General features: G+C 57.8%; 1 protein-coding gene and 1 non-coding gene across 3 annotated transcripts in view; both read left to right on the top strand.

Moving 5' to 3' along the window:
• Positions 1-1467: 1467 nt before the first annotated feature.
• LOC142001435 (U2 spliceosomal RNA) lies at positions 1468-1659 on the top strand. Its single transcript, XR_012642481.1, has one exon. It is a non-coding gene; the product is annotated as a U2 spliceosomal RNA (small nuclear RNA).
• Positions 1660-3878: 2219 nt separating this feature from the next.
• Positions 3879-23772, top strand: part of AHDC1 (AT-hook DNA binding motif containing 1) — a 105523-nt gene continuing 85629 nt past the window's right edge. The window contains exons 1-2 of one of the 2 annotated variants that reach the window (XM_074976322.1): positions 3879-4002; positions 4231-4351. In XM_074976322.1, coding sequence (XP_074832423.1) covers positions 4255-4351 — 97 coding nt within the window. In that variant the 5' untranslated portion in view covers positions 3879-4002; positions 4231-4254. Of the gene's footprint in view, positions 4003-4035; positions 4352-23772 lie in introns of those variants that run through there. The other variant, XM_074976321.1, reaches the window with a different exon arrangement.

Here is a 23772-nt window from a genome sequence, read left to right as displayed (position 1 = left end):
CATTGTTATTCACAATTCGTTAGGCGCATGTATTCACCAGGATAAATATTCAGCTAGGATTAATTGCTTCTGGAACTGTCACCCGTGCAGGTGGCATGGCAGAACAGGGCCTCCCAAGCTAGGATGCTGGGTCTGGTTAGAAAGCAGTGTCCTGCTCGGGGTTTGCGAGCTGCCACCAACAGCCTGTACAGCTTGTAACATGTCTGTGGCTGTGTGGTGGAAAGCGTCATGCAGGATGTAGGCCCCTGCAGAAAGCAAGGGAGGAAAAGTGATGTCTCGTCAAAGGCAACGGGAGTTTTGCTCCTAGTTTAAAACTGAAACAAGGCAAGTGCCTGCACCTGCCCCAGGAGCCCTTCTGCCCATCTCCTTTTAATTCCCAGTCCTGGCAGGGGGTTTGTGCCAGGTTGAGATACATATTTTTATGATAACTGTAGAGATGCACTTTATACCCGACGCAGGACTTGAACCGTTTTAAGCACCTTTTTGATTAATACATGATCTTTCGATGCTGTAGATTGCATTAGAAAATCTTTTATATGTAAACCTTTGCCACTTGCAATGTAATGGGGGAAGGGGTCTGCTCCTTTTCTCTCCCTCAGATGCCCGCTCCACCACAGAGTCATTATGTGGGCATGTGTCTATGTGCCTGGATGTCTATGCCAAAAGAGGCCAGATTTATACCAAGCAAAACCGTGTGTGATCAGAAATAAAGTGGCTCCTTCTGCATTGTGATTAGTTACGACAAAATAGCAGAAACTTCAAAGTTGGCCTCATGGGATGATTTAGTTGGGGTTGATCCTGCTTGGGGCAGGGGGCTGGACTCGATGACCTCCTGAGGTCCCTTCTAGCCCTGGGATTCTATGGTCTAAATGATAACACAGCCTCTACGTGGGCTCACTCCAACACCACAGAGCCTGTGCATGTGCAAATTCTATCACTGACCCAGATGGAGTCCATGCATCCTGTCTGCGCCTACACATTCGAACACCATGGCACTGCCTGCATCATCTGTAGTCCCCAGCAGCCCCACTAAAGCCCGTGAGATCAATGGGGTACGTGTAATCAGCAGGACTTAGCCCTAGGGGTTCTGTTGCTACCCAACTATTAAATATAATTGAACCCCCAACATACATGATGGGGTGAATGTGTGGGTGATGTAGCCCCTTGGTACTTTTTGTGTTTCATCCCCATCTAGGTGTTACGTTATTGATGATTCACGTGCGATTAAAATTCACAGTCCCCTGGAGTTAACCATGCCCTCACCGCCAAGGAAAATAAAATGTCACAACAAACAGCTGTCCCATAATGTATTTGAATGGGCTTTACGAGCGAAATTAACAAGTGCTTTGAGATCGTTGGAGAAAAGGCCCAAAAGAAGCACAAATTAGTATTTAGATGTGGTGACGCTCAGCGGATAAGACGCTGGACTGAGGGGCGGAAGACCTGAACACTCTTCCTGACCTTGCTATCGCTCCTCGGCCTTTGGGGCTAAGATTGAGTGTAGTTTTTGTTCTTACCAGTGCAATACCTGGTATGTTTTCTCTGTGAGAACTGTGTATTGTGTGGATTTTTGAAGGTGGAAGCTGGTGTAGGAGCTTGCTTCAGCTCCTTCATGCGTCATCTTGGTATTGCTATGTTTCCATGAATGGTACTGGCCTTCTGTGAGATGTAGGCAAATTATGTCCCCCATCTATGCCTCTGTTTTTCCTCCTGTTTTGATTGTAATCTCTTAGGGGCAGGGGAGAGGATGTCTCTTATGTTGTGTCTGTGCAGCACCTAGCACGAGGCAGTACCGTTCTAGGCTGAGATTTCTAGATGTTACTGTGTGACAGTAAAGATAATTCAGTGCCCAGGGCTGCTGCTCCTTTACCGTGTTTCACATGAGAAATGGTCGTGGTGTTTCCCAGTGCTTCAGATGCAGCTCTGGGTTTGTGCGTGCACGTTGTGGGTGGCTGGTGGGCTGATGGGACTATTCCACCCAAAGCCCCCTTTTGCACATCACCATGCTGCCAACTCCAAGCATTCAAAAATCGTGAGTCTGGGCCCCAAGGCCCATGAGATTGGCCTGCACATCAGGAGATGCTTTAAAGGGAATTCAGCCGCACCTCTTTTCATTTGCCTTCTGCTTTGTGCTGCTTTAGGCGGCCGGGGGTCATGTTTTCAATGTATTGGCCACAAGGGTTAAAAACACGCTTGTTTTTAATGAAAACTAAATCTCTTGTACTCACATGACTCCAGTGGCTGGGGCTTTAATAAATACACCAAATACCACGGCAACCCCAGCACAAGTGGACTCATCATTATCATCATCAATAACCGTGGGCTCAGCGCCTGTTCATGTCTGATGCCTCTCTCACTATTTCCTTCCATCTTTCCCTATCCAGTGCAGAGCGGCTTAGTTTCTGTAGACTAGCTCCGCACTAGTCTACTATACCATCTATCCATTCTCTGTGGGGTCTGCCTCTCCTATCTGAACCATACAAGTGGATTCCAAGCACAAATTTACCCACTGAATAATTCACAGGGCGGTGGCTTGAATATTTAGACTGACGTTTCTAAAGTTACCGTTGGGGATTTTAATGTTTTCTTCCCGATGGCAATGAGGTGCCCAGTCCTCTTGGGTGGCTTCAAAAATGCCAGCTGGAAAGTCCCAAGCCATTTCACCTAGAAATAAGGAACCCCCAAACCCTCCACCACCCTCGTCCCTGACCCTAGCGCAGAGTCCTGCAGTTGTGAAGCAGTGCAAGGTGGCCTCTCTCTGTCTTTTGCCAGCATCTGTCCTGAGCCCTTTTCCATGGTGCTCCTGGTGCCCTAGGCTGTACCAGCCAAGCGTAACCCACACACCACTGTCTCAGGCAGTGGTACCTAGACTGCTTACAGAGAGAGAGAATGAGTCTCCTATACAGTCCTAGTTGCAAGCCAATTAGCCTTTAGCTCGGACTAGAAAGGCTCATGTACTAAGCTCTAGAAGTCCCAGGGTCCAGCCTGACTGTCGGAGTTTACTCAAGTACTAAGAGAAAACTGATGGGGTTTGGGTAGAGATGGAAAAAGAGCCCAAAAAGTTGTTGGAGTAAAAGTGCAGCTCGGGTGAGGGGAGAGAATGTACTTAAGTGCATGTTAATGGTGTCCCTCTGGAAAACTGCTTGAGAAAAATCATACACACGCATCACATCGAGACTGTAGGCGAGTACCCAGAAGTGAAACCAGCTGCTCAAGTAACTTTTGGGGTACTTTTCCCACCCCTGGGTTTGGGCAGTGCGGAAACACGTAGGATTTTCCCCATTCTGTGCGGCAAGATAACCAACCCCTGGCTCTCTGGATCTAGCCCGTCTCTTTGTGTCTCCCCAGGATCACCCAGCCACAGCAGGGAGAACGCCGCTGCCACCCCAGCAGCTCCACTGGCGCGACAGGAGAATCCCCACCAGCAGTAGAGAGCCTATGACCCACACACATCGGAGCCGTTCGGGTTCCGCCCGGCAGAGGGCACCGCTGACCCACGCCTGGAAAATAAGGAACCCGCTTCCCAGCAGGATGCGGCCGGGCGGCCCCGGAGCGTGGGGGCGGGTGCCAAGTTCAGCCCCGAACTTTGCAGAAGTTGGGGAGGGGGGAGATGCGCGCGCGCGCTCTCCGTGCACGCGCGGGCAGAGCTCCCGAGCCCCCGCGGGCGGCGCAGGGGGGCGCGCGCGCCTCCCGGGATCCCGCAGCACAGGCGGTGCCTCAACCGCATCAGGGACCCCCGCCCCCCCCGTCTCGCCCCGCCCCCCCCGGCCGCTGGGCAGGGACTACAATCCCCGGCATGCCCTGCCGGAGCGCTCCCTGGGGTTCCGGCTGCTGACAGGCGAAGGTAAGCAGAGCTCGCAGGCGGGCGGCAGCCGCAGCACCAGCCCCCCGAGCTAGGGAGAGGCAGCGGCGAGCCCGTGCCCAGCCCCGCGGGCGGCAGGAGGCGGGGGGAAGAGGAGGAGGAGGAAGAGGAGGGGGGCAGCAGCGAGAGCCTGGGCTCGGGTTTGTGGCTTCATTTCCTTTCCCCAGCCAGCCCCGAGCGCGGCGCGGAGGTGCAGAGCCGAGCTGGGGGAGGCTGTTCTGCAGAGCCCCCACCCCACCCCGCGCCGGGTGGCGCGTCTTTTGTGCGGGCGGGCGGAGCGGGGCGGAGCGGGCCGGGCCGGGGGTCGCGTCCAGCCGCCTCGCTGGAGGAGCATGTGAGCAGCGGCGGTGCCCGTGCTGTCGTTGAAGGTGGCCGGCGCTGCGGAGGGCTCCATGAATCTCGCCGGCAGCCAAGACTCAGTCGCCGCGGACGAGAAGAGCCTCCCCCGGCGGGCGGGCTCGGAGGGGCTGGGTGCCCAGCCGCCGGCGGGTGAGTACCCACCTTGCATTGTCCCTGCCCCCTCCTTCTCCTCCTCCTCCTCTCCCCCCCCCCGGCTGCGGAGCGCCGGGCGGTTTCCCACCCCCCCCGCAATGAGCTAATCCCCCAACTTGCTGCAGAGTGCCCGGGCAGGGCGTGGGGCGGGGGACAGGGCAGCGCGCAGTCCAGATGAACCAGCCTTTGTCTCCCCGCCGAGCGAGCCTGGCAGCCGCCGAGGCCAAGTGGGTTGTATTTCTCCGATTTCCTGTCCGCCCTCCCCGGAGCCCGCACCTCTCCGGTTACTGCCTTGCAACACGCTGCGAAGCCGCCGCCGCCGCCGCCGCCGCCTCTCCATCCCTCCCTCCCTCCCTCCCTCTCCGGCCCCGGCCCCCCCGCCGCCTTTCCCTTCCCCTCCCCGCTTGCAAACAACACCCCTCCCGAAAATGGCTGGAGGTGTAAGCCCCCCTCGCCGCGGCCGGCCAGGTGGGGGCGAGGCAGGGCATTTGAGAAGCCCCGGAGTAAGAGGAGCTGTTTACTAAGTGGAGGGGGCGGCGGGGTGGGTGGGGAGCGGGTGCTGTGCAGAGGAGGGTGGGTGGCTGGGGGGTTGGAATGGAGGATCAAGCCAGCAGCCCTTTATTATTTCAGCATGTGGGTTTGGTTCGAGGCAAAAGCAAGGGGGGGGGGGTGTTTGTGGGGAGGGGGGGACAGACGCCTCCTGGCTCTGGCCTTGCTTTGGGGGAGGGCGAAGTTGCATCCCCTGGGAGAGGAGTTCCCAAATTGCTGGAGTTTTAATTGCAGTTCAAGGAGCAAAAACCGCAGAAATGTTTGGCAAGGGGCTGGGAAGGGGGGGGAGGTGAAGGCTGGGGTGGGGGAGACATTGTCTGACAAGCAGAGTTGTGTGCGCACGCGGGGCGAGCGGGGGGGCGAGGACGAGCATTACCTGTGGAACAAAGTCGCCTACTTCTTTAAATAAATAAATAAGCCTGGAATGGGTGCGTTTGCTTCTGGTGGGCGGGGGGCGCTCCGATTTCGCAGGGCACCTCCGCCTGCCTCCCCCTGCGTATGGGGATTGCTGAGTGACAGCTGTCAGGCTGGCTTCTGGCCACTAGAAGGCAGGCAGCAGTTACAATGAAGGATGTCAACAAAATTTGTGGTGATATTTCTTTTCTCGCATGTGCGTCTGTATCTCGGTTACCTCCGCCCAGCCCTTCCTGCCTGAGCCTTCCCCTGGCCGGCTCCGAAGGCAGATGCAGGACAGCAGATAGGTCTTTGGGGGCGGTGAGTTATTTTTATGGTCCAAAAGGCCTTTATTTGGCTCGGCTGTTCGGGAAGTGGGGGGACGGATGCTGTGCAAAGTTGGATGCATTGGAGACCCAGCTGCTACCTTAAATTCTGCAGATCTAGTGCTTAGGGGTGATGTTTTTGTAAGAGCTCTTTTGTTTTTTTTGTTTTTGTTTTTGGTCATTTTTGGTTTTTCAAATCACCTTGGTGCCAGGGAGCTGCCCTGGAATTCTTAGGGCCGACCCAGACACTGTGTTTCTGGAGTAACTCCATTGAGAGGCGCTAGTGGGAGACCGGAACTGCTCCCTTGGGTGCTTAGTTGGAAAACACGGAGATTCTTATAACCCAGACTGCCCTGGAGACTCTGAATGCGCTACAAGCTGACTTGGCAGGGTCTGGTTTCTCCCTGCAAGGCCAGGTGGCCTGTGTGTGGGGAGCTTGGCATGTAGCTTTGGGAGTGGAGCTCAAGAGCCACGTTCTGGGCTCGGTCACGGGTCTAAACGCAGCAGTCGGTGGAAGGTCTCCAGCTCGGCACCCAGGTGACAGAGCACAGAAGCGAGCCCTACGGACTTTGGTGCTGAGGCAGCAATACACTGGAGCAGGGGCTGAAGTCCCATTGAATTCACTGCTGGGGCTCCAGAGCTCTGCTGAATTGGGGCGTGATGACTCACTGGGTGTCCCTTGCAGTGACTCGTGTTGGTCGGTGGCATCTGGAAAGGAGGTGTGGGGGGCAAATGCGGATCTTTATGCCTGTAGGCCAAACTGTGCCCAGTGCAACTCTGCTGCAGTCCACTGTCTCCTGTGCAGTCACATGGGGGGTGGGCAATTTCAGCCCATTGGCCCTGGCTGTGCCCTCCCTCATGCTTTGCACTGAGCAAGTGCCTCATTCTCTCTCCTCCATAGACTAACATGCACAGAGTCCAGCTCTGTTCCTTTCATTGGAGCTGCTCTGACTGGTACCTGTGTTGCTTGGAGCTGGTTTGGCCCCATGGCCTTGAATCAGCGGCTCGAGGGGAAGTATCGGCACCACGGTGAGGATGGGGCAGGCAAGGACGTGCTATGGCATTGGGATGTGGAGGCTGGGGACGGAGAGGAGATGGAAGGTCAGAGGAGGCCTGAAGGGTCTGGCTGGACACAGTGTCTGCCTGGGCCTCCTTAGAAGAGGCAGCTGGGACCCGGGGCAGTCTATTTCTGCTGAGATCCCGAGGAAAGCTCTGGGAGAATTGTAGGCTTCTATAAATAGCGTGTGTCAGCCAAGTGGAAACAGGGCCTTGAAATGCTCCTGCTATTCTCCCGAGTGCTGGAAACCAGCTCTCAGTAAACAGGGCCATGGTGGGGGCTATGTCTGGACTTGTCATGTGGTTGACTGGGGGATTTTGGCCAGGAAAGGAAATCCAGCGCCCCACAGAGAGGGGGCTCTGGACACCAGGCTGGCTGGATGTGCAGTGGGTCTTTTGCTTTGGAGACCTGCTGTCTTGCCTGTGGTGCACAGTAATATTTTGTCTGCTACTTGCTCTCCTGCTGGGCTGAGCCTTTCAAAAGTGACTTGAGATTTCGGGCGCCCAACTGGAGACCCCTTAAAGAGGCCTCAGCTTTCAGTAAGTGCTGAGCATCTGCCCACTGAAACTCGGGTACCCAAATCCCACGTCACTCCTGAAAGTCGTGCCCCAGGGCCTGTGGTCAACATATCCATTGCCAACTCCCTAGAGCTGGGGGGGCTCCATTTGGAGTGGAGCTCTGGGGTCTCATTGTTGTATCTGCCTTGCCCCCATTGCTTTGGGGTTATTCCTGAATCTGCGCCGGGTGGGAGCACGGAGCAACTCAGAACGGAGATGGTCAGCAAACCCATTGTGCCATGCGTGTGGACTAGACTGTGGAGTTGGCCAGGTGCATGGAAGGATGATGTGAAACAGACCCGTGTGTTTTGTATCCGTGTGGAATGAAAGCCGGCAGGATCTGCTGTTCCGTCTTCAACCCTGCTGATAACCTGGACATTTGTAGGGCGTGAGATGAAATTTTCAGCTATTGGCTCTGCCTCTCCCTTCCACCTCTGTCAGGTGATGGAGGATGGACACTCAAAACCCACGCCTTTCCGGGTGTTTGGGGCAGCCAGGCAAAGCTGCTGTTTTGGAGTTTCTATCTTATCTTCTGTGCTGGGGAGAAGGAAAAGTGTGTTACCCTTTGGCCTGCTGGGATGCGTCCCTTCCGAGCTCATGCTCCCTCTGGCAATTTGTTGCTCCTCTGCGCCTCTGTGAGACACTGTCTGTTGCACAAGAGTGTACTGCAGTGCCTGCTGTGACTCTGCTGGTCTGTCGCACACATCTTCTGGTGCCTTGCGCTGCCCCCCAGGACGCTTTGGGTCTTTTCCGTAACCGTGTGACTGCATTGCTCACTGGGGTATCCGTGCATTCCTGGGGCAATGTCCTACCCACCATAACAAGTTCCTTGGCTGGTGCATACGTGCAAATCCATTGCACAATACCCTACCTCTCCTAAGGTTTGTGCACTTCAGTGTGTTACTCAGTGTGAAACAACCGGTCCCCCTGTGTATTGCGTAATGCCTCCTCGCCTGCGCTCATGCATTGCATGCAGCAGCAAGACACCCTTGCTTCCTTGCACACTTGTCCTGATGCAGTGCACTAGTGCATTGCTTCTCTTGCATGCTTATGATAGTGGGTTGCGTTAAGTGTTGTCATGTCTCTTTGAGACCTTGTGTGCGTGCCCACTGGTGCATTTTATTGCCCATCCTTTCACCTTTGCTTAGGCCGATGGATAAATATCTTGTTTCCAGAGCAAACTGTAAGATTAAGGCTGTAATGTTCTTCCAATAACCGACCGGGAAGCAAAAGTGAGCTCTCAGGTGCCTGCTGTGAGTTTTTAGTGGGGTCCAGGATGGAAGGGATCTGAAACACGCCTGCAATAATTGGGTGGTGTAAAGAGAAACAGCTGGTAGTTTACAGGGCTGTGTTGAGGGGCCAGGCTTTCTTGCAGTCAGAATTGCCTGTGGTTGCAGGTGTATGTGGGGGGTGGGGAACAGGGAGTAGAACATGTGAGGAAAGCCCCCATTTCCAATCTGGCAGTGCTTGTCTGTGTGGGCTGGGCGTGTGCTGAGGTGGGGTAGGTCTCAGCAAAGCACCAAGGTGCCTGCTGGGGAGGGAGCCGAGTCCCTGCTTCTGTCTGTGGGCGGCCGATGGGGCAGAGCTGAGCGAGTGTTTCCTCTGTGGGGGTGGCGTCAGTGTCTGATTCCGTTGCCCATTGCGGTGTGCAACAGGTGCCAGCAAAAATTGGTGACCGATGGGAGGGGAAGTGTGAGTGGCATTGGCAGTGAAACGTGCTCGTTGTCTTCCTCTCCAGCACTGCACCTTGCCCGGCCCCGAGACTTGCGTTACACATGGCTGTTTTCCTGGCATGGGGCAGGCTGCTGGCCCTCAACCCCCTCGGGGCTTGGCGAGACCACTCCGGGGTCTAATTAACTTGCTGAGCCCCCTGGCCCAGGGGAAGCAGGGTGCTGGGGGAGGTTGGGTGGAGCAGGTTCCCAAACAATGAGTTGCCCGTTGGGGCTAGTTACTTGCCTGGGCAGGAGGGCTGCCCCAGGGGAGCAGCTGTTGGAGCTTGCAGGATGCATGTACGTTGGCAGGGCCCAGCTGGAGACAGACACGTGGTGCCTGTGAACGCTGCATGTCCCCTGCCATCCAGGCATGAGCTGCCAGGGAGAGGAGTTGCCTCGGTCCCAGGGAGGAGTTGGGGAATAGCAGCCTGGGAGACCCCAAACTCTGACTAAAGGGATTGGAGAGTGGGCACTAGCGCTTAAAGGAAGGGGCTGACTGGTCTGCAGTGTTCCGCTTGGAGGCGCATGGTAAGATGAGACCAGACGCTCAACTGCTTTGCCGTCGTCTTTGGGACGAAAGCGAACATGGCTCTGTGATGCAAGTTGCTGGAGATGGGGAGATGGCTGCCTGGCATCAGGCCGGTGGGAGTCTGTTAGGGCGAGGCTGTTTAGCATCCTGTGCCAATGCGGGGGGCAGTACCGTGAGGTGGTGGGATGTGACCCGCAGGCCAGGTGGAGCCTGGGGGCATGGTGCGGAGACCTTAGTGAGAACAGGCTGCAGAGCTCTTGGGGCCTTCTGAGGAGGGGTCTCCTGCAGGGGGAGGGGGAGAAAAGTGCAGTGGGGCGTGCTAACTGGGGAGCAGGAGGCTTGGTCGTGTGCAGGAAGACTCAGATTTTCATACACAAGGACAGCTGGTGTGGGCACAGAAGAGGCCACAGTTGGGGCGGTGCAGGCTGGGGTGCATCTGAGATCATGACGTGCTTAGAGATCAGGGACTGGTGGGGAACCACAGCTCAGCAGAGGTGATGGATGGGGTGGGTTCGATGGGAGCCGTGACTTTGATAGGGAGTGCATCCATGTACGAAGCCAGGAAAAGACATTCACCTTTTAGGGATGGACAGAGGCACACTCGTGGGGGTAGAGAAGTGGGTGAGACACGCTGATGTTTAGCAGATACTGATACATCCTTAAATGATAAGATAGGAGACTGGAGAAAACTGAATCTAGTAACAGTCTTCTAAAAGTAAACCACCATGATCCTGGCATTTACTTAAGAAAACAAGTCCACGGTCCCCACCCTGCAAAGGATTTTGCATGCACTCAACATCCATGGTTCTGCCCAAGCAAAGCCTGTAAGTCTGCAAGATCAGGGCCTACATATCTAGAAGGTGATGGAATCTTGGAGCAATAAAGATCGCATCTCCCTGTGCCGTAAATCCAGGTGGCTCCTCTGGAAGTCATTGATTGACACCAGCTGGCCCTCAAGAATTCACCCACAAGAAAGGGGAATGGTTTTGCCTGGGAGGGAAGGATGCATGGGGTGCGCTTAGGAGAGCATGATGGAGGAGCTTCTATACACCTGGATATTTCAGGCAAGTCTTTGTTAGGGTCTCACAGAATCTGATGTAGAATGTTAAATTTTCTTGGCTTGGAACAAGGACCTGTGGGGACCAGAAATTGGCTGGAGGATTGTGGTCAGGCAGGAATGATAAATGCCAGAGCCTGGCTGAATGTTGAGAGCTGTTTTGGAACCAGTCTTGATGGTCCAGAATATCTTAAATTGGGAGGAGCCAGGAAGGACAGGATCAGAACCCCAAAGGCTCTGGAGAGACCAGAAAACACTAAACAAAGATTTGGGTTTTGTGGGGGAGGACGGGGTATGTTCAAGCTGGAGGGGAATTTGCTGCCAGAGTAAAATTCTGACCCAAAATTGCAAGAGGGGAGAAAACTCCCCCTAAAAGTTACAGCTCTCATCTTATTCTTTTGTTCCTGGTTTGCCAGCGTGGCTAGCAGAAACTCGTGAGAAAACAAGCCCAGCTGCTTCTTGGACAGGAAGGGAAACTTCCAGGAAGAAGTAATGGCCAGGAGAGACCTCAGCGTGACGCTGGACAGCAGGTTGAACAGGGAGGAGTTTGCATGCTTGTTTTAGTTGGGGTTGATCCTGCTCTGGGCAGGGGGCTGGACTAGATGACCCCCTGAGGTCCCTTCCTGCCCTGGAATTGTATGATATTTGCAATGCCATGGGTAACAAGCAAACCAGGGCAACGTTGGACCTTGTACAGAGGGAGCTAGTGTCCACCTGCTTCTGGTCGCTCCCTGCTTTATGTGATGGAGGATGGGCTGTACGGACCATTAGGGCCTGTTGGGAGAACCAATAGGGGAAACTGATGGGCTCTGGGGGATGGTGTTACGTGGGCTGTGATTTGGAGAGGTTACCCTGGGGGAACCTGTCGCTTGCTGACCGGTCCACCAGCCTGTTGACGTGGTTGTAACTTTCTGCAGCTCCTGGCGTCTCGGGGTGGTGGTAAATGAATAGGTAGTTGGATCGTCCCAGCACTAGAGCTCCAGGAACGACACGTTTGACTCCGGGTATCTTGTCCCCAAGGGGGACTGTGGCACGTTTGGAGAGGGTTAAATAAGTCTCAGCTGGCTCCAGGGTGGAGCGAATGGGGCTGGGGCATATGCCAAGGCTTCAGGGAGATGAGTTTGCATGGGGCTGGGAGAGGAAAAGAGGCCGAGGGAAAACTTTTATTGCAGGGCAGGGGAGAAAGCTTCTTGGCTGGCAGAGCTCTGGGGTGTGTCTTGGGGCTGGGGTGGGAACCCTTAAAACCCGGCAAAGCACTAGAACAGTCAGACCTGTCCTGGGCTGTGAGCCTTCTTTGGCTGGGAATGGGGAGCTGGCCACTCTGTTTAGGCACTTCTTAGGCCCCTCTTCGTATAATCCTTAAGTGCCTCCAGTCATCAGAGCATTTGTCCTCCTGCTTCCCGGAAGGTCTGTTACCCCATTGTGAAGAGGGGGAACTGAGGCACGGAGTGAGAGAGGAGAGGCGTCTGGCAGAGTAGGGAATTAATACAGGCCTCCCAAGTCCCAGGCTCACACTGTAGCCACTAGGCCACCCTTTCTTGCACCAATAGGCCTTGCTACTCATCGGTAGCTGCTGGTTGGGGTTCCACGGATGTTGTGCTGGCTGGAGTGGGAGGGGAGACCCCAGGGATCTCTTGCTGGCAAGGGAGGCTGCCAGTCCTGTGGCTGGTGGAGGGGAGTTGGGCACGTACGGTACCATAACCCTGGCCTGCGCTGGCCCCGCCTGGGCTTGCCTCAAAGGCTCCGACAGCCCCGCAAGGTCAGTGTCTTGGACTGTGTCCCGCCACAGCCAGGTTTCTTTCAAACCTCCCCCAGCAGCTGTGCTCACGTGGCATGGTCACCCGGCGGGGTCCCTGTGCGGCACCCTGGGTGGGCTGGCTCTGCCAACCACTGGCCGTTATCGGGTGCTGCGGCCCCCTGTCCCTCTGCCAGCGCAGGCAGCCAGGCAGAGCTGGCTCTGGCGTGAGCACAGTAACCCCGCTGCCTCATCGCCCTCCAGGAGATGCCATGGAGGGGAGAGGCTGCAGAGGAGAGCTCCTGGGTCAAGGGAGGGGCCTTTGCTCACGCCAGGGGCTCCACTCCGAGGGGTCCCACCCCACCCTGGGCAAACAAGGGAAGCAGCCAGCGTAGGGGTGGGCCTGCTATGCCCTGGGGAGCTGGGGAAGGGAGTCACGGGGCAGCAAGGAAGCACCCAGCTCTCCCCTCCCTGCCTATGCACCGGGGGGCTGAGGTGAACCCCTGGAGGGGTGAGGCCCGGGCTGACCTGTGCCCAGAGTGGAAGGCTGAGTGGTGCCTGCAGGTTCCCAGGGCCCGCTGCTGGGGGCAGAGTGGCTGGTACTCTGGGTGCTGGGCTGTGGGGCCTGTATGGGAGGGGCCGAGCTCTGGGTGACGGGGTCCCCTCCCAACGTGTTAGCGAAGGCCCAGGCCAGCTGCTCAGGCTGGCTGTTGACATGTTCCAGCTGGCCCCTGGCAGGGGCTGGGCAGCTCAGAGGTGGGGTGTGTGTGGGGGGGAGGGGGCAAAGCATGCCGGGAAGGGACAGAGCCAGGATCTGCTGCCAGGTGGACGTGTGTGCCAGGCCGGGGTGGGACCTGCTCCAAGGCCCCCAAGCTGCCTCTTCGCCCTGGGCTCGGGTTGTGGGGGGGCCAGGGCAGCTCAGGGCCTGGGGAGCAGGGAGCGAGGAGGAGGGCGTGGGGCGCAGCGCCCGGGTTGGTTGTCTGGCTAGTTGCCCGGCTGATCAAAGGTGAATTCCTGAGCCAAAGCCCTGGGAGTCATAATCCTTGGGCTGCAGCCTCCTGCTCTCCTGTCTCCCTACTCCCCCCTGCCTTGACCACAAGCAAAAGGAGCCCAGGTGGAGGCCCTCCCCGCTAGCCCCCCATCTCCCTAGGTTGCTCCTCCTCAGCTGCTTGTGAGGAGATGAAAACACCCCACAAAGTTGTTCTTAGGCCTGGTATCCCCCTCCCTCCACCCCTTTCCCCTTCTTCTCACCTCTGCTCCTCTCAGAGGCTTCGCAGGCAGGGATGCCCCGAAGGCAGCAGCAGCCCCTAACGAGCACGCACTAAATAGTTGAACACGGGCGGGCAGCAGTGGGCCCACTGAACTTGTCCATCCATGTGGGGGTGGCTTGCAGGTCAGGTTGGAATATGTTTTTTATGTGCACCACGGTGTGTGCGAGTGGGCACCACCGGGAGAACCAAAACCCAGCTGGGGGCACTCTGCTAATCCGCTGGGTGCCATGGGAATCTCCCCAAGTGGCTGCCCAAGCACCCAGCTAATGTGATTCAGCTGGGGCCTTTCCTGATCCATGCCAGGGAAAAGAGGGACAGACAGACAGAGAACTTGTAACTTCTCTGCCCTCGCTGCCCCCTGGCCTGTCCCCAAGTTCAGGAGCCGGGTAGGGAGGGCTTTGCTCTGTGCCAGGCAGGGCATCCTGAAAAACACCAGCTCACCTCTCCAGGGCCAAAGGGGGATCTCACTGGGCATCATACAGACACTGGCACTAGGAGCTCCCCCATCTGCCTAGGAGCTGGCACGCCAGTGCACACTAGTATCCCACGGCTGACACCAGCATGGCGGCTGCGCACGCTCACCCCACACACGCTTCTGTCCCCCCAAGCCAGGAGGCGCTGGGCCCCGCATCGCGTACATGTGCAGCACCCCCCAAATCGAACCCTCCCCCTCCCCCCAGCCCAGGCCTGCAGTTCCCCACCGGACACAGGCAAACATCTGCTTTCCGATCCCACTTGGCTCCCGTGGCCTCCCCCTCCCCCAGGCCGAGAAGCACCCTCCAGCCCAGCCCCAAAGCCTGCAGGGGCTCCTGCCTCCCCTCCCCTCCCCTCCCCAGCATTCCATGGGAGTGAAACACAAGAGCTGGCAGGGGCTGTCTCGCTCTGGCCCGCTCTCCGATTCCCGAACAAAGCCTCCCCTAGTTCTCCTGGGAGCCAGGGCTGAAACAGGAGAGGCGGCGGCTGCTGCCGCTGGCCTGGAATGGCTAATGATCGTTCCTCCATCCCACCTCGGCTTTGCACAGAGAGAGCCAGAGCCTGCGGGGTGGGGGGCACCAGGGCGGAGAGGAAGGGGCTGCGGTTCATCCAGGCCGGTGGTCCTAGGAGTTGTAATTCCAGGCTGGACTCTGGGGGGGTTTAGTCACATGCTCTCTTCCAGGCCTTGGGGATGCAGTGCTGTAGGGCATTCTGTGCTGGCACCGGGCGACAGCGGCTGCCCAGCTGCGACGCGTCCCTGGGGAGCCCTCCCTGAGGAAGCTGAGATGCAACAGCTGGAGTGTGAGTGCCTTACAGGCAGAAGGGCTGGGCCAGATTGTGTTCTCCCCGCCCTCGGGTGGGTGGTGGGTCAGCAAATCCAGATTCGCACCAGTGTGTCCAAGAGCAGAAATTGATTGGCACTATCCCCGCACCTCTGCAAAATGCCGGCACCCCTGCGGTGCGCCCAGCGTGGCAGGAATCTCTTGGTGAAGGCTTGGAAATCATTCACTCTAGGGGTGGGAAGGGAAGCAATGCTCACGGATTGTGCTCAGTTCTGGCCTCCCCGGCAGGTAAGGATCTTACCTAGCACCAGCCATCTGGGCAGCTCCCTGCAGTTTGCACAACTTTCCCAACTGCTGCATGGCGGGGTGGGGGTGGGGGTGTCATTTTACCCATTCTAGAGATGGGTCAACTGAGGCCTGGAGTGGGGTGGAAGTGATTTGACCAAGGCCGGGCTATCAGGGTGTGTGCCAGAGCCAAGATTGGAGGCCAGGATTACCGGGTTCCTAGTCCTGTGAGCAGGCCACATGACTGTGCCATGTCTAGATCAGTGCCATGACTGTGGCATTTAGATGGGCACATCTAGGTGTGTTACAGAGGCGGCCCTGATGGTAGGGCCACTGGATGGCTGCCCTCTGTGGAGTCACAGGTCTGAAATTAGCGCCCATTGAAGCGGGACCTCTCAGAGGTGATTTTCCTAAGCCCGGCTTCCTTCCCAAAGTTTGACTCCTTCCAGCAGAACCAGACTTCCCTCCCCACCCGCCTCCAGCCAAGCAAGCCCCCGTTGGAGTGCAGTCCCCGACAGCGAAGGTTATTTTAATGGATGCATTACTTTAAACGAACCCTTCGCCATCTGTTCCACCCCCTAATTACGAATGCAAAAAAAGCCCATCTCACAGCCAGCGCAGGAGAAAGTAAAGACATAAGTGATTTAAATGCATGTAGCCACAGCTCTGTGAGCAGCCAAGTTGGGCTTTCTTCTGCTCCTGCCTTTTGTAAGCAAGTGGGGCAAGTGGTGGGGGCAGGGTCTCTCGTGCCCCATGCTGGGGTTTCCTGAGGGTATTTCTTCTTGCAACAGGAAGCGAGGCTTTGCTGGGGAGCAGGCTCTGGTTCTCAGGAGGGGGCAGCAAAGGGGCACCTTCGTTCCCTCCCCTGCAGGTTCACTTTGCCCCAAGGCTAAATTTCTCTTCTCCTCTGATACTGAGCCTTCAAAGCACAAGGAAATATTCTCTTCCTTCATTTGCTCTGGTGCATTGTGGGAGTGCCAGCGGGGAGGGGGGATTGTGCGCGAGAAAGAGACACAGCTGCGTGCTGTTTCAGACAAACCCTGGTTCTAATCAGCTCTGAGCAGTGGCACCATGGACATGCTCAAGGCAGCCATCTGGTCAGGATGTAGCTTATTAGACATTTACGTTGTGGTCATGCCTCAAGGCTGGGCAGGTTGTGACTTGGGGCACAAGGCCCTGTACAAACAACTGGTCAGTGGCTGTGTTTCCCCCCAACAGGAGGTGAGACTAGGTGACTTGCCCAAGGTTACGGGGGAAGTGGGTGCTAGAGAAGGACATGAATCCAGGTCTCCAAAGTCCTCGGTTAGTGTGCTAACCACTAAGCCATCCAGCCTACTAGCAGCCTGACGTTGTCATGGCTTTACACAGCACCACAACTTCACAATGGTGCTTTGCATGGCAAGAGCCTCTGTCCATTGAGTTTCTGATTTCAGCTATGTGAAAGGCACAGGTTCCCAACAGGAAGAGACACGAGGCAGCTTGGCGATGGGGCTAAGAGGGTTAAAGCCAGAGAGAGTGAGGACCGGAGGGGCGGTGGCTTGGGGAGAGCATGGCCTGTTCCCAGGGCAGCAGGTCATACGTTGCCTGGTTTCGCGTATTTCATGTCGAGGAAGGTTTCTTGCAGCCCGATCGTGCGGGGTTGCCCAGCGCCCTCACCTCCCGCAGCTCTGAGCAACCAGCCCTTGGCACAGGGAGACCCAGGATTTTGTTACTTTCAAAGAAAGGCTGATGTGAATGCAGTGGAGGGGTGGCTATTGAAAGGGTTGGCATGTCCCAGTAACAGCAGCTGTAGGGCTCTCTAGCACCTCGCTGCAAGAGTGGGATGGGAGCCGTGGGAGGGATCACTGGCCAGCAGGAGAGGCAAGGTTGTGTAGTACCCAGGTGGTTGGGGAAAGACCGTTAAAAACATGAGGGCAAGATTGGCTGAAGTGGTTAGTGCTTGGAGGTGGGGGTGCCCAACTGAGGGCACCTGGGTGGCTAAAGGTTCCCAGAGGTGAGTTTTCATGGTGCCTTCTGAAAATCAGGCCTCTCTCTGCAAGGCGCTGCCCAGAATCGCTAGTCACTTTGGAAACTCTTGGGTGTATTCATTGACATGGGAGCCCTAGCTGTCCTCCTCCGTCGCTCAGAGCAAGAATTGAATTCAGTGAGCCCATTTCTGCAATGGTGATGATATTTTACCCTCCTGGGGGCGCCCTGACCCATTTCAGCCATTGGTTTGACCAGCCAGGTCAGCTGACATGCCTGAAAATCCAGTGGCACACAGAAGGTCGGGTTGTGGTTCTCCTCAGGGGTGCTGCTGGTGTACATGTGTTCATGCAGCTTATGTGCTCTCTGGCCCTCGGTAATGCCCAATGCTCACAACATTTTCTGTTGTCCTTAAAGCCCCAGCTCCTGGAGTCATGTGATTACACGGGACTCTTGGTTTCCACCCCCCATCCATGGTTGCAAAAAAGCTGGAAATGACCGTTCCTAAAGGGTTCAATGCCAGCCAGCCAGCCAGCCAGCCCAAGGAATGAACTCTCCCAGCCCCCCCGCCCCGTGTGTATGATCCCCTCCTTACAGGTGGTGAACAAATGGAGATTGAATGTAGGTCACCAAAATCCTAGCCTTGTGCCTGACTCCACCAAGTCCACCTTTCCTCTCTGGGAAAGGCCAGGGGAACTGCGGGGTGGGTTTACCCCAGGGGACCTCGGAGCCGTAGGTAGAAGGTCACAGGCTCTGCAGCCTGCTTGCTCCTCTTGTGTTGGGAGCAGAGGCAGGTGGGTGAGGGACTGCTATGACCTGTTCTGCTGTCCCCTGGGGCGGTCTGCAAGCTCTGTGTCAGTAAGTTCGGGCTCAGCCCCAGTCTTGTTGTCGGTGTTGCTGGGTGCTCCAGTCTCTCTCGGTTCCACTGCAGCAGATGCGCCAGCCCTGCAGGAGGAGGGAATTAGGTTGGGCTGGAGGAATGTTAAAGCTTGCTGCAGGCCTGAGGGTCTTACGTACCCCCGTGGAGATGGGCAGTCATGCAGAATTAATCCTCCCGGCAGCCCGGCTCAGCCTCAGCCAGTGCAGCTCTTCCGGAGGAGGAGTGGGGTGGGGGGCACTGTGAAGTAGAGGCAGCTCTTGGAAATTAATGATAAAAAATTAAAGCTCTCGCCCAGGCTGGAAGGTGGGGTGGGAGGGGGGAGGAGGCGGCAGCGGGTGAGTTCTACCTGGCCTTCAGAGGACCTGTCTGCACTAGCAAACGGACAGAGCCCCGTTGCTCCAGCAAACAGCAGGCGTGGGCCTCGGGGGCACGGACTCTGCTCTTGGGGGTCAGGCAGAGTTCGCCTGGCTTCGCATGGGTGCCACCCGAGGCAGCGCTCCCCCAGGTCTGCCACTCAGCCCTTCCCTGGATGGCTTAGGGCTGTCTGCTCCCGGAGGATGGGGTGGGGGGGCCTGGCTGGCCCTGGCCTCGGCGCAGTACGTGGGGAAGGTGGGGAGGAAGGGGAGTCTTGGCCTCCTCCACGTGCTGGACCTCGCTGACCTGCCTGCCATGCCTGGGAACAGCCCCCGGTGAACGCTGATCGCCTGGAACGGCTGGACCCAGATCCCGAGGACTGCTGGAGGGGGCGGAGAGAGAGAGGTGCCCAATATTCCTTCCCCCTCCCTGGAGGTGGAGCCCTGCCCCTGATTCCCCTCCCCTGGGAGGGGAGAAGGGGTAAGACTTCTGCAGGCCAGTGGGGGAATTCACTCCTCCCCTCCCCCACATGCAGCCCCACAGAATTGGGGCTGTGCTCAGCGGGGTCTTGGCGCTGCCGAGGGCTCTGCAGCTGTTGCCAAGCCCTCTGGTCCGGTGTTTTATAAATAATGCAGCACAGAGGCATGCTGGCAGAGGGCTTTGCAGACAGGCAGGTCGAAGGAGCCTTCAGCACACAGCGAGCGGGCAAGAGAGGTAGCGCTGACGGTAGCCGGGCTTCTGCCGGCTGGTGTGTTCACCTGCCCTCTGCCCAGGGCTGGCAGCAGGGGACCTGCTGGGTAGGTCAGTGCTGGGGAGCAGGGGAAGAGCCCAGCCTCAGAGGAGCTGTTTCCTTGTGTTTGGAGTGGGTGTTTGCCGTGACTTTTGTCCGAGGTGTGCTGGGCACTTCGTGGGCCTTTGTTACCCTCAGGGCCTCTCTGGCATAGCATACAGGCACCTGGGCTCTCAGCCCCTGGGTATTAGCTGCTGGGTCCCGGCCCTCTCCCGGAGCTGGGGATAGAACCCAGGAGTCCAGGCACCCAGCCCCGGGCTGCAGCCCTCTCCTGGAGCTGGGGATAGAACCCAGGAGTCCAGGCACCCAGCCCCGGGCTCCAGCCCTCTCCTGGAGCTGGGGATAGAACCCAGGAGTCCAGGGGCCAGCCCCATGATGTCACCCCAGACTCCAGCCCTTCCCCAGAGCTGGGAGTAGAACCCAGGTGTCCGAATGCCCAGCTCTGTGCTCTCATCATTACGCCCCACTGCCGGCTTGGTGGGAGCGAGGTGTGCGTCCGCCAAGTGTGAAGGTGCGTGCGAGCCAGGTGCCTGCTGAGCACACTGTTCTGGGTGCCCCCCGGGGAGTCTCCAAGGTGACACCCACACACCACGGGAGCCAGCGCTCCTGTGCCTCGTGGCTCAGTCCCCCGGTGGCGGAGCATGGCTTGGAAGGTTACCATAGCAACCTGCAGCTGCTGAACGAACCGGAGTAAACAGTAAGGAGGCAGGGAGAGCCGGGCCCGGGTCGGGTGGCAGTTGGGGATGCTCAGCAGGGGGCGGCAGAGAGCTGTGGGGGGCAGGCGTAGGGAGTGGGTGGGGCAAAGCCTCTGGGGCTTGGACCCAGCAGGGATCGGGTGGAGGATCCCAGGCTGTCCAGGGTGGCTCCGCTTGTCTTCTCCATGCCCATCTCCTCTCCTGCAGCCGGCAGCTGCCGGGCCAGCCGGCGAGAGAGCCCGGCGCGCAGTGGGCAGCTAGCGACCGCGGCCTGTGAAGGTAGTTCTTCCTCCTTTTTCGATTTACTGCTCAGCTGCAGTTGGAAAAGGGCACAGGGAGGAGTCTGGTTCATTGGCCAAAGCACAAGGCTGGGAGTCGGGATTCCTGGGTTCTCTCCCGGGTGCGGGGTGGCAATGTGGGCCAATGGTTAGAGCAGGCATCACCAGGAGTTGGGATCCCAGGGTTCTCTCCCATGTGTCATGCGGGCCAATGGTTAGAGCAGGTATCACCGAGAGTCGGGATCCTTGGGGTTCTGTCCAGACACTGGGCGGGTGTGTGGTTGCTCTGCAGGAATAGGAGGTGTGGCTTCTGGCTGCTGTTCCCAGCTCTGGTGGGAGAGTTTACAGCAAGGGGGGAGTTGCCAGGGCTCCTGGGTTCTCTCTAGGTGCTGCTGCTGCCTGGCCGGGTGACCAGAGGCAGGGCCCTTCCCCTCTCTCTGACTCAGTTTCTTCTCTAAAATGGGGGTGAGATCCCCCAAAACCCTTCATGGCACGAACATCTTACTCTGCTCTGTTACTCCGGCTGGCCTGCTTGTTGCATGTGGTGGCCAAAGGCCCTAGCCCGGTGGGTAAGCAGTTCTGGGGACAGGTCAAGGGATGACTCCTGAGCGGAGCCTGTGAGTGGGAGATGGTGCATGACCAAGGGGCAGAGAGGCCTCTGTCCCCTCCAGCTCCCTCCCTCCCTGGGCAGGCAGGAACCCAGCTCTTATGGTGGGAGCAGACAGAGCCTGGCTCTAGCCCTGGGGGTGGAGAGCGTGCATGAAGGCAGAAAGTTGCCGGGCAGAAGGCGGGGAGTTTTGTATTTTTTTTTTTCAGCTCCACGCTGCCTGCGGGGGCCGTGGGTCTGGCTCGATGGGGGAAAGTGGCTTCGTGGGCAGCACGTGGATGTACAGCGCTTTGATGGGAGCGCGCTGCAGGTGGCAGGCTGGAGAGGAAACCCTTCAAGCCTGACGCGCAGCGGGTGTGTCCTGGATACAAACTCTCTTGTCAAAGCGCTCCACAGACACTGAAGAGCTGAGCCTCCAAGGCCCCTGCATCGCCGTCCATGTGGGAAACTGAGGCACGGAGCAGTTAAATGACTTGGCCAGGCTGCACAGGGATTCAGTGGCAGAGAGATTAGAACAGGGGTCAGCAGCCTTTCCGAGGCGGAGTGCCAAAAGTTGACCTTTACACCCCTCTGTACGGGCTGAGTGTCAGGGATACTTTTTAAAGTCACTAGCAGCCCCACTTACAACAGCTTCATTCATAAATAAAGGAAGACGCAGAGTTTTACCAGTTTGATGGTGGTTGGGAGCTTTAGTTGGTCTTTTGTTAATCCACAGGCAGCACATTGCCCGGCTGCATGGGGGAGGCGGGGTGGGGCTGACTCCTGTCTCGCGTGACGAGGAAAACGTTGGCACGCGGGGTGGGGGTTGCTGACCCCTTGATTAGAACCTGCCTTCCCAGCTGCCTGCCATGGGCCTGAGCCACATCACTGGCCTGGGCCCTGGCTGTGTCGCACAGGGCAGAACGTGGTCCTCCCTGTGATGTGAGTCTGACCCCAGGCACTGCAGTCAGCATCGGTGGTCAGCGATGGTGGGATGCAATTGACTGCAGTGGTATGTCTGAGAGGAGATCCTCAAGGCCTGGTCCTCACCTAGCCAGTGTCCCCTGCCTTTCCTTCCATGGTCTGGGGCCAGGCTCTCCCCCCATGCCCTTGTCCTTCAGCCTGTGGTCTTCCCTGCAGCCTGGGTTCTGGCAAGCCCAGGCGTTCCTGGTCGCCTTGAGCCTGTCTGTGTTTTGCAGGGATGGGTAGCTGCCTGCAGCCCCTGCTCCTTCCCCACAGGCCTAGCTCAGGGGGCAGGAGAGGTTGGTGAAGGGCTGGCAGAAGTGGGAATGCTGGGCTGCTTGCGGGGGACCCTCTGTGCAGTGTTTGGTGCTCTGGCTGCAGCAGCTCACCCATCCCTGATAGGCCAGCGCCTGTGTGCGGCCCTCCTCCACATGTCTCACCTTGTTCCTGGCTCCTCTGGGGTTGCCACATGGTCCCTACTGTGGCCCCCTAGGCGTGGGAGGCAATGTAGCGCTTCACCCCTCTGCCTTGGCCTCTGAGCTGCTGCTGGCGGGCAGGGCCTCCTGGGTGCTGTGAGCAGCAGCCTGGCTGGTGGCTTGGGGAGCGGCCCGGGGGCGTGTGCATGCAGTTGTGGTGAGGCTTGGGCGTTTCTCGGCAGCAGCTGCTGCCGCGCCTGCCCCCACCTCCCTCCCATTGCCATGATGAGTCAACGGCCAGGGTGCCTCCCTTTCACGGTGGCCTCTCTTGTGTGGGGCACGGGGACCCCACAGAGCCCCCCCCATCACAGGCAGGGCAGAACACCAGTATTTGCTTGTTGCTCTGGTTGGTTCTCCCGCCTGGCCTTGCCAGCTGCGAGGCCAGTGCAATTGGCGATGATTGGCTTGTACCCTCCAGCCTCCGTCACAGAGAAGGCCTGGTGCCCCCTCATTTGTGTTTCGGGGCTCCAGGACCTTAATGAAGCTCATTAGAGTTGGAGGTGCAGGTGCCCTAGGTACCTGGCTCATCCCAGAGGGCTGTTAATGAGCGGCCGTTAACGAGCAGCTCGGCACTGCACTGCTCACTCCTCCGGAGTCTGAGCCAGAGAGGAGGCTTGATTTGAAAGCAGGGCTTGCAGGGCTGTCTGAAAGCACAGACCTGCCTTTCGGGGGGAGGAGGCGGCTGGGTTTGACCGGAAGGGGTTAATGAAAGGGCAGCCAGAACTGGGGACAAACTTCTCTTCCCTGGTCCCAGGTCTCAGGGGTCCCCCTGGTATTTATTTGCTTGTTCTTGGCCTGACATTTGTTTCTTCTTTTCTGTGCTGCAGCTTCCAGGTTCTTTTCTTTGCTACCTGCTGAGTATTTGTGCAACAAAGCTGGGCTGGCGAGCGCTCAGCTGCCTTTGTGCAGTCGTGCTGGTGAGGAGGAGCTGTGCGGTAGCACGGCCGCCTCCGTGCCAGAGGGGCATGTTGCGCAGCTGCCCCTGCGCTACATGCTTCAGTACCACAGGAGCGCACGGCCTGGCGGCTGGCACCCTTCGTATCACTGCACTCCACCCGCTCGTGCGTGGCAGGTCCTGTTTGCGCATCCCCCCACCAGTTGTGACCACCTCTCCACTGCCTCTGTGGCAGTGCCCTCCACCCTCCTGCCCTCCGCCTGCTGCGATTGAGATGGTTTGCTATGGTCCTAGTGGTTAAATGCTGATTGCGCTTGCAGGCCTCCTGGCCCAGTTGTCTAACAGCCTGAAACCTGCAGGAAGATTGAGTGGAGACTCCCTGCCAGCAGCTCGCCTGCAGCCTGCTGATTTCCTCTCTCACAGACATGCTGCACTCGCACCTGATTAGACTCAGGAGCCTCTTTCCTTTCGCCAGCATCGCTGCAAAATAAATCCGCCTCTGCTTTCCCTCCCTCCCCTGGGCCTGCGTTGGAGCTTCCCTCTGCAGCGCCTGGCTGGGTCTGGTCCTGGCAGGGGATGCGGCGTGACCTGTAGGGTTGAGCCATGGGAAGGGGTCTGAGTTCTAATGCCAGCTTTGCCACTGACTCTCTCAGTGGCCTCGGGCAAGTGATGGCCCTGCCGGGTGCCTCAGTTTCCCCAAGTGCTCTTCTCTCCCTGTTTTGAACACTGAGGCATGGAAAGCCGAAAGACGTGACCACGGTCCCACAGGGGCTGAACCCAGGTCTCCCAAGCCCAGAGCTAGTGCCCCT

This window comes from Carettochelys insculpta, chromosome 24, assembly GCF_033958435.1.
Source record: "Carettochelys insculpta isolate YL-2023 chromosome 24, ASM3395843v1, whole genome shotgun sequence".
In the NCBI taxonomy this organism is placed as follows: Eukaryota; Metazoa; Chordata; order Testudines; family Carettochelyidae; genus Carettochelys; species Carettochelys insculpta.
The sequence above is the reverse complement of the archived record's forward strand: the minus strand, read 5'-3'. Positions and strand labels throughout refer to the sequence as shown.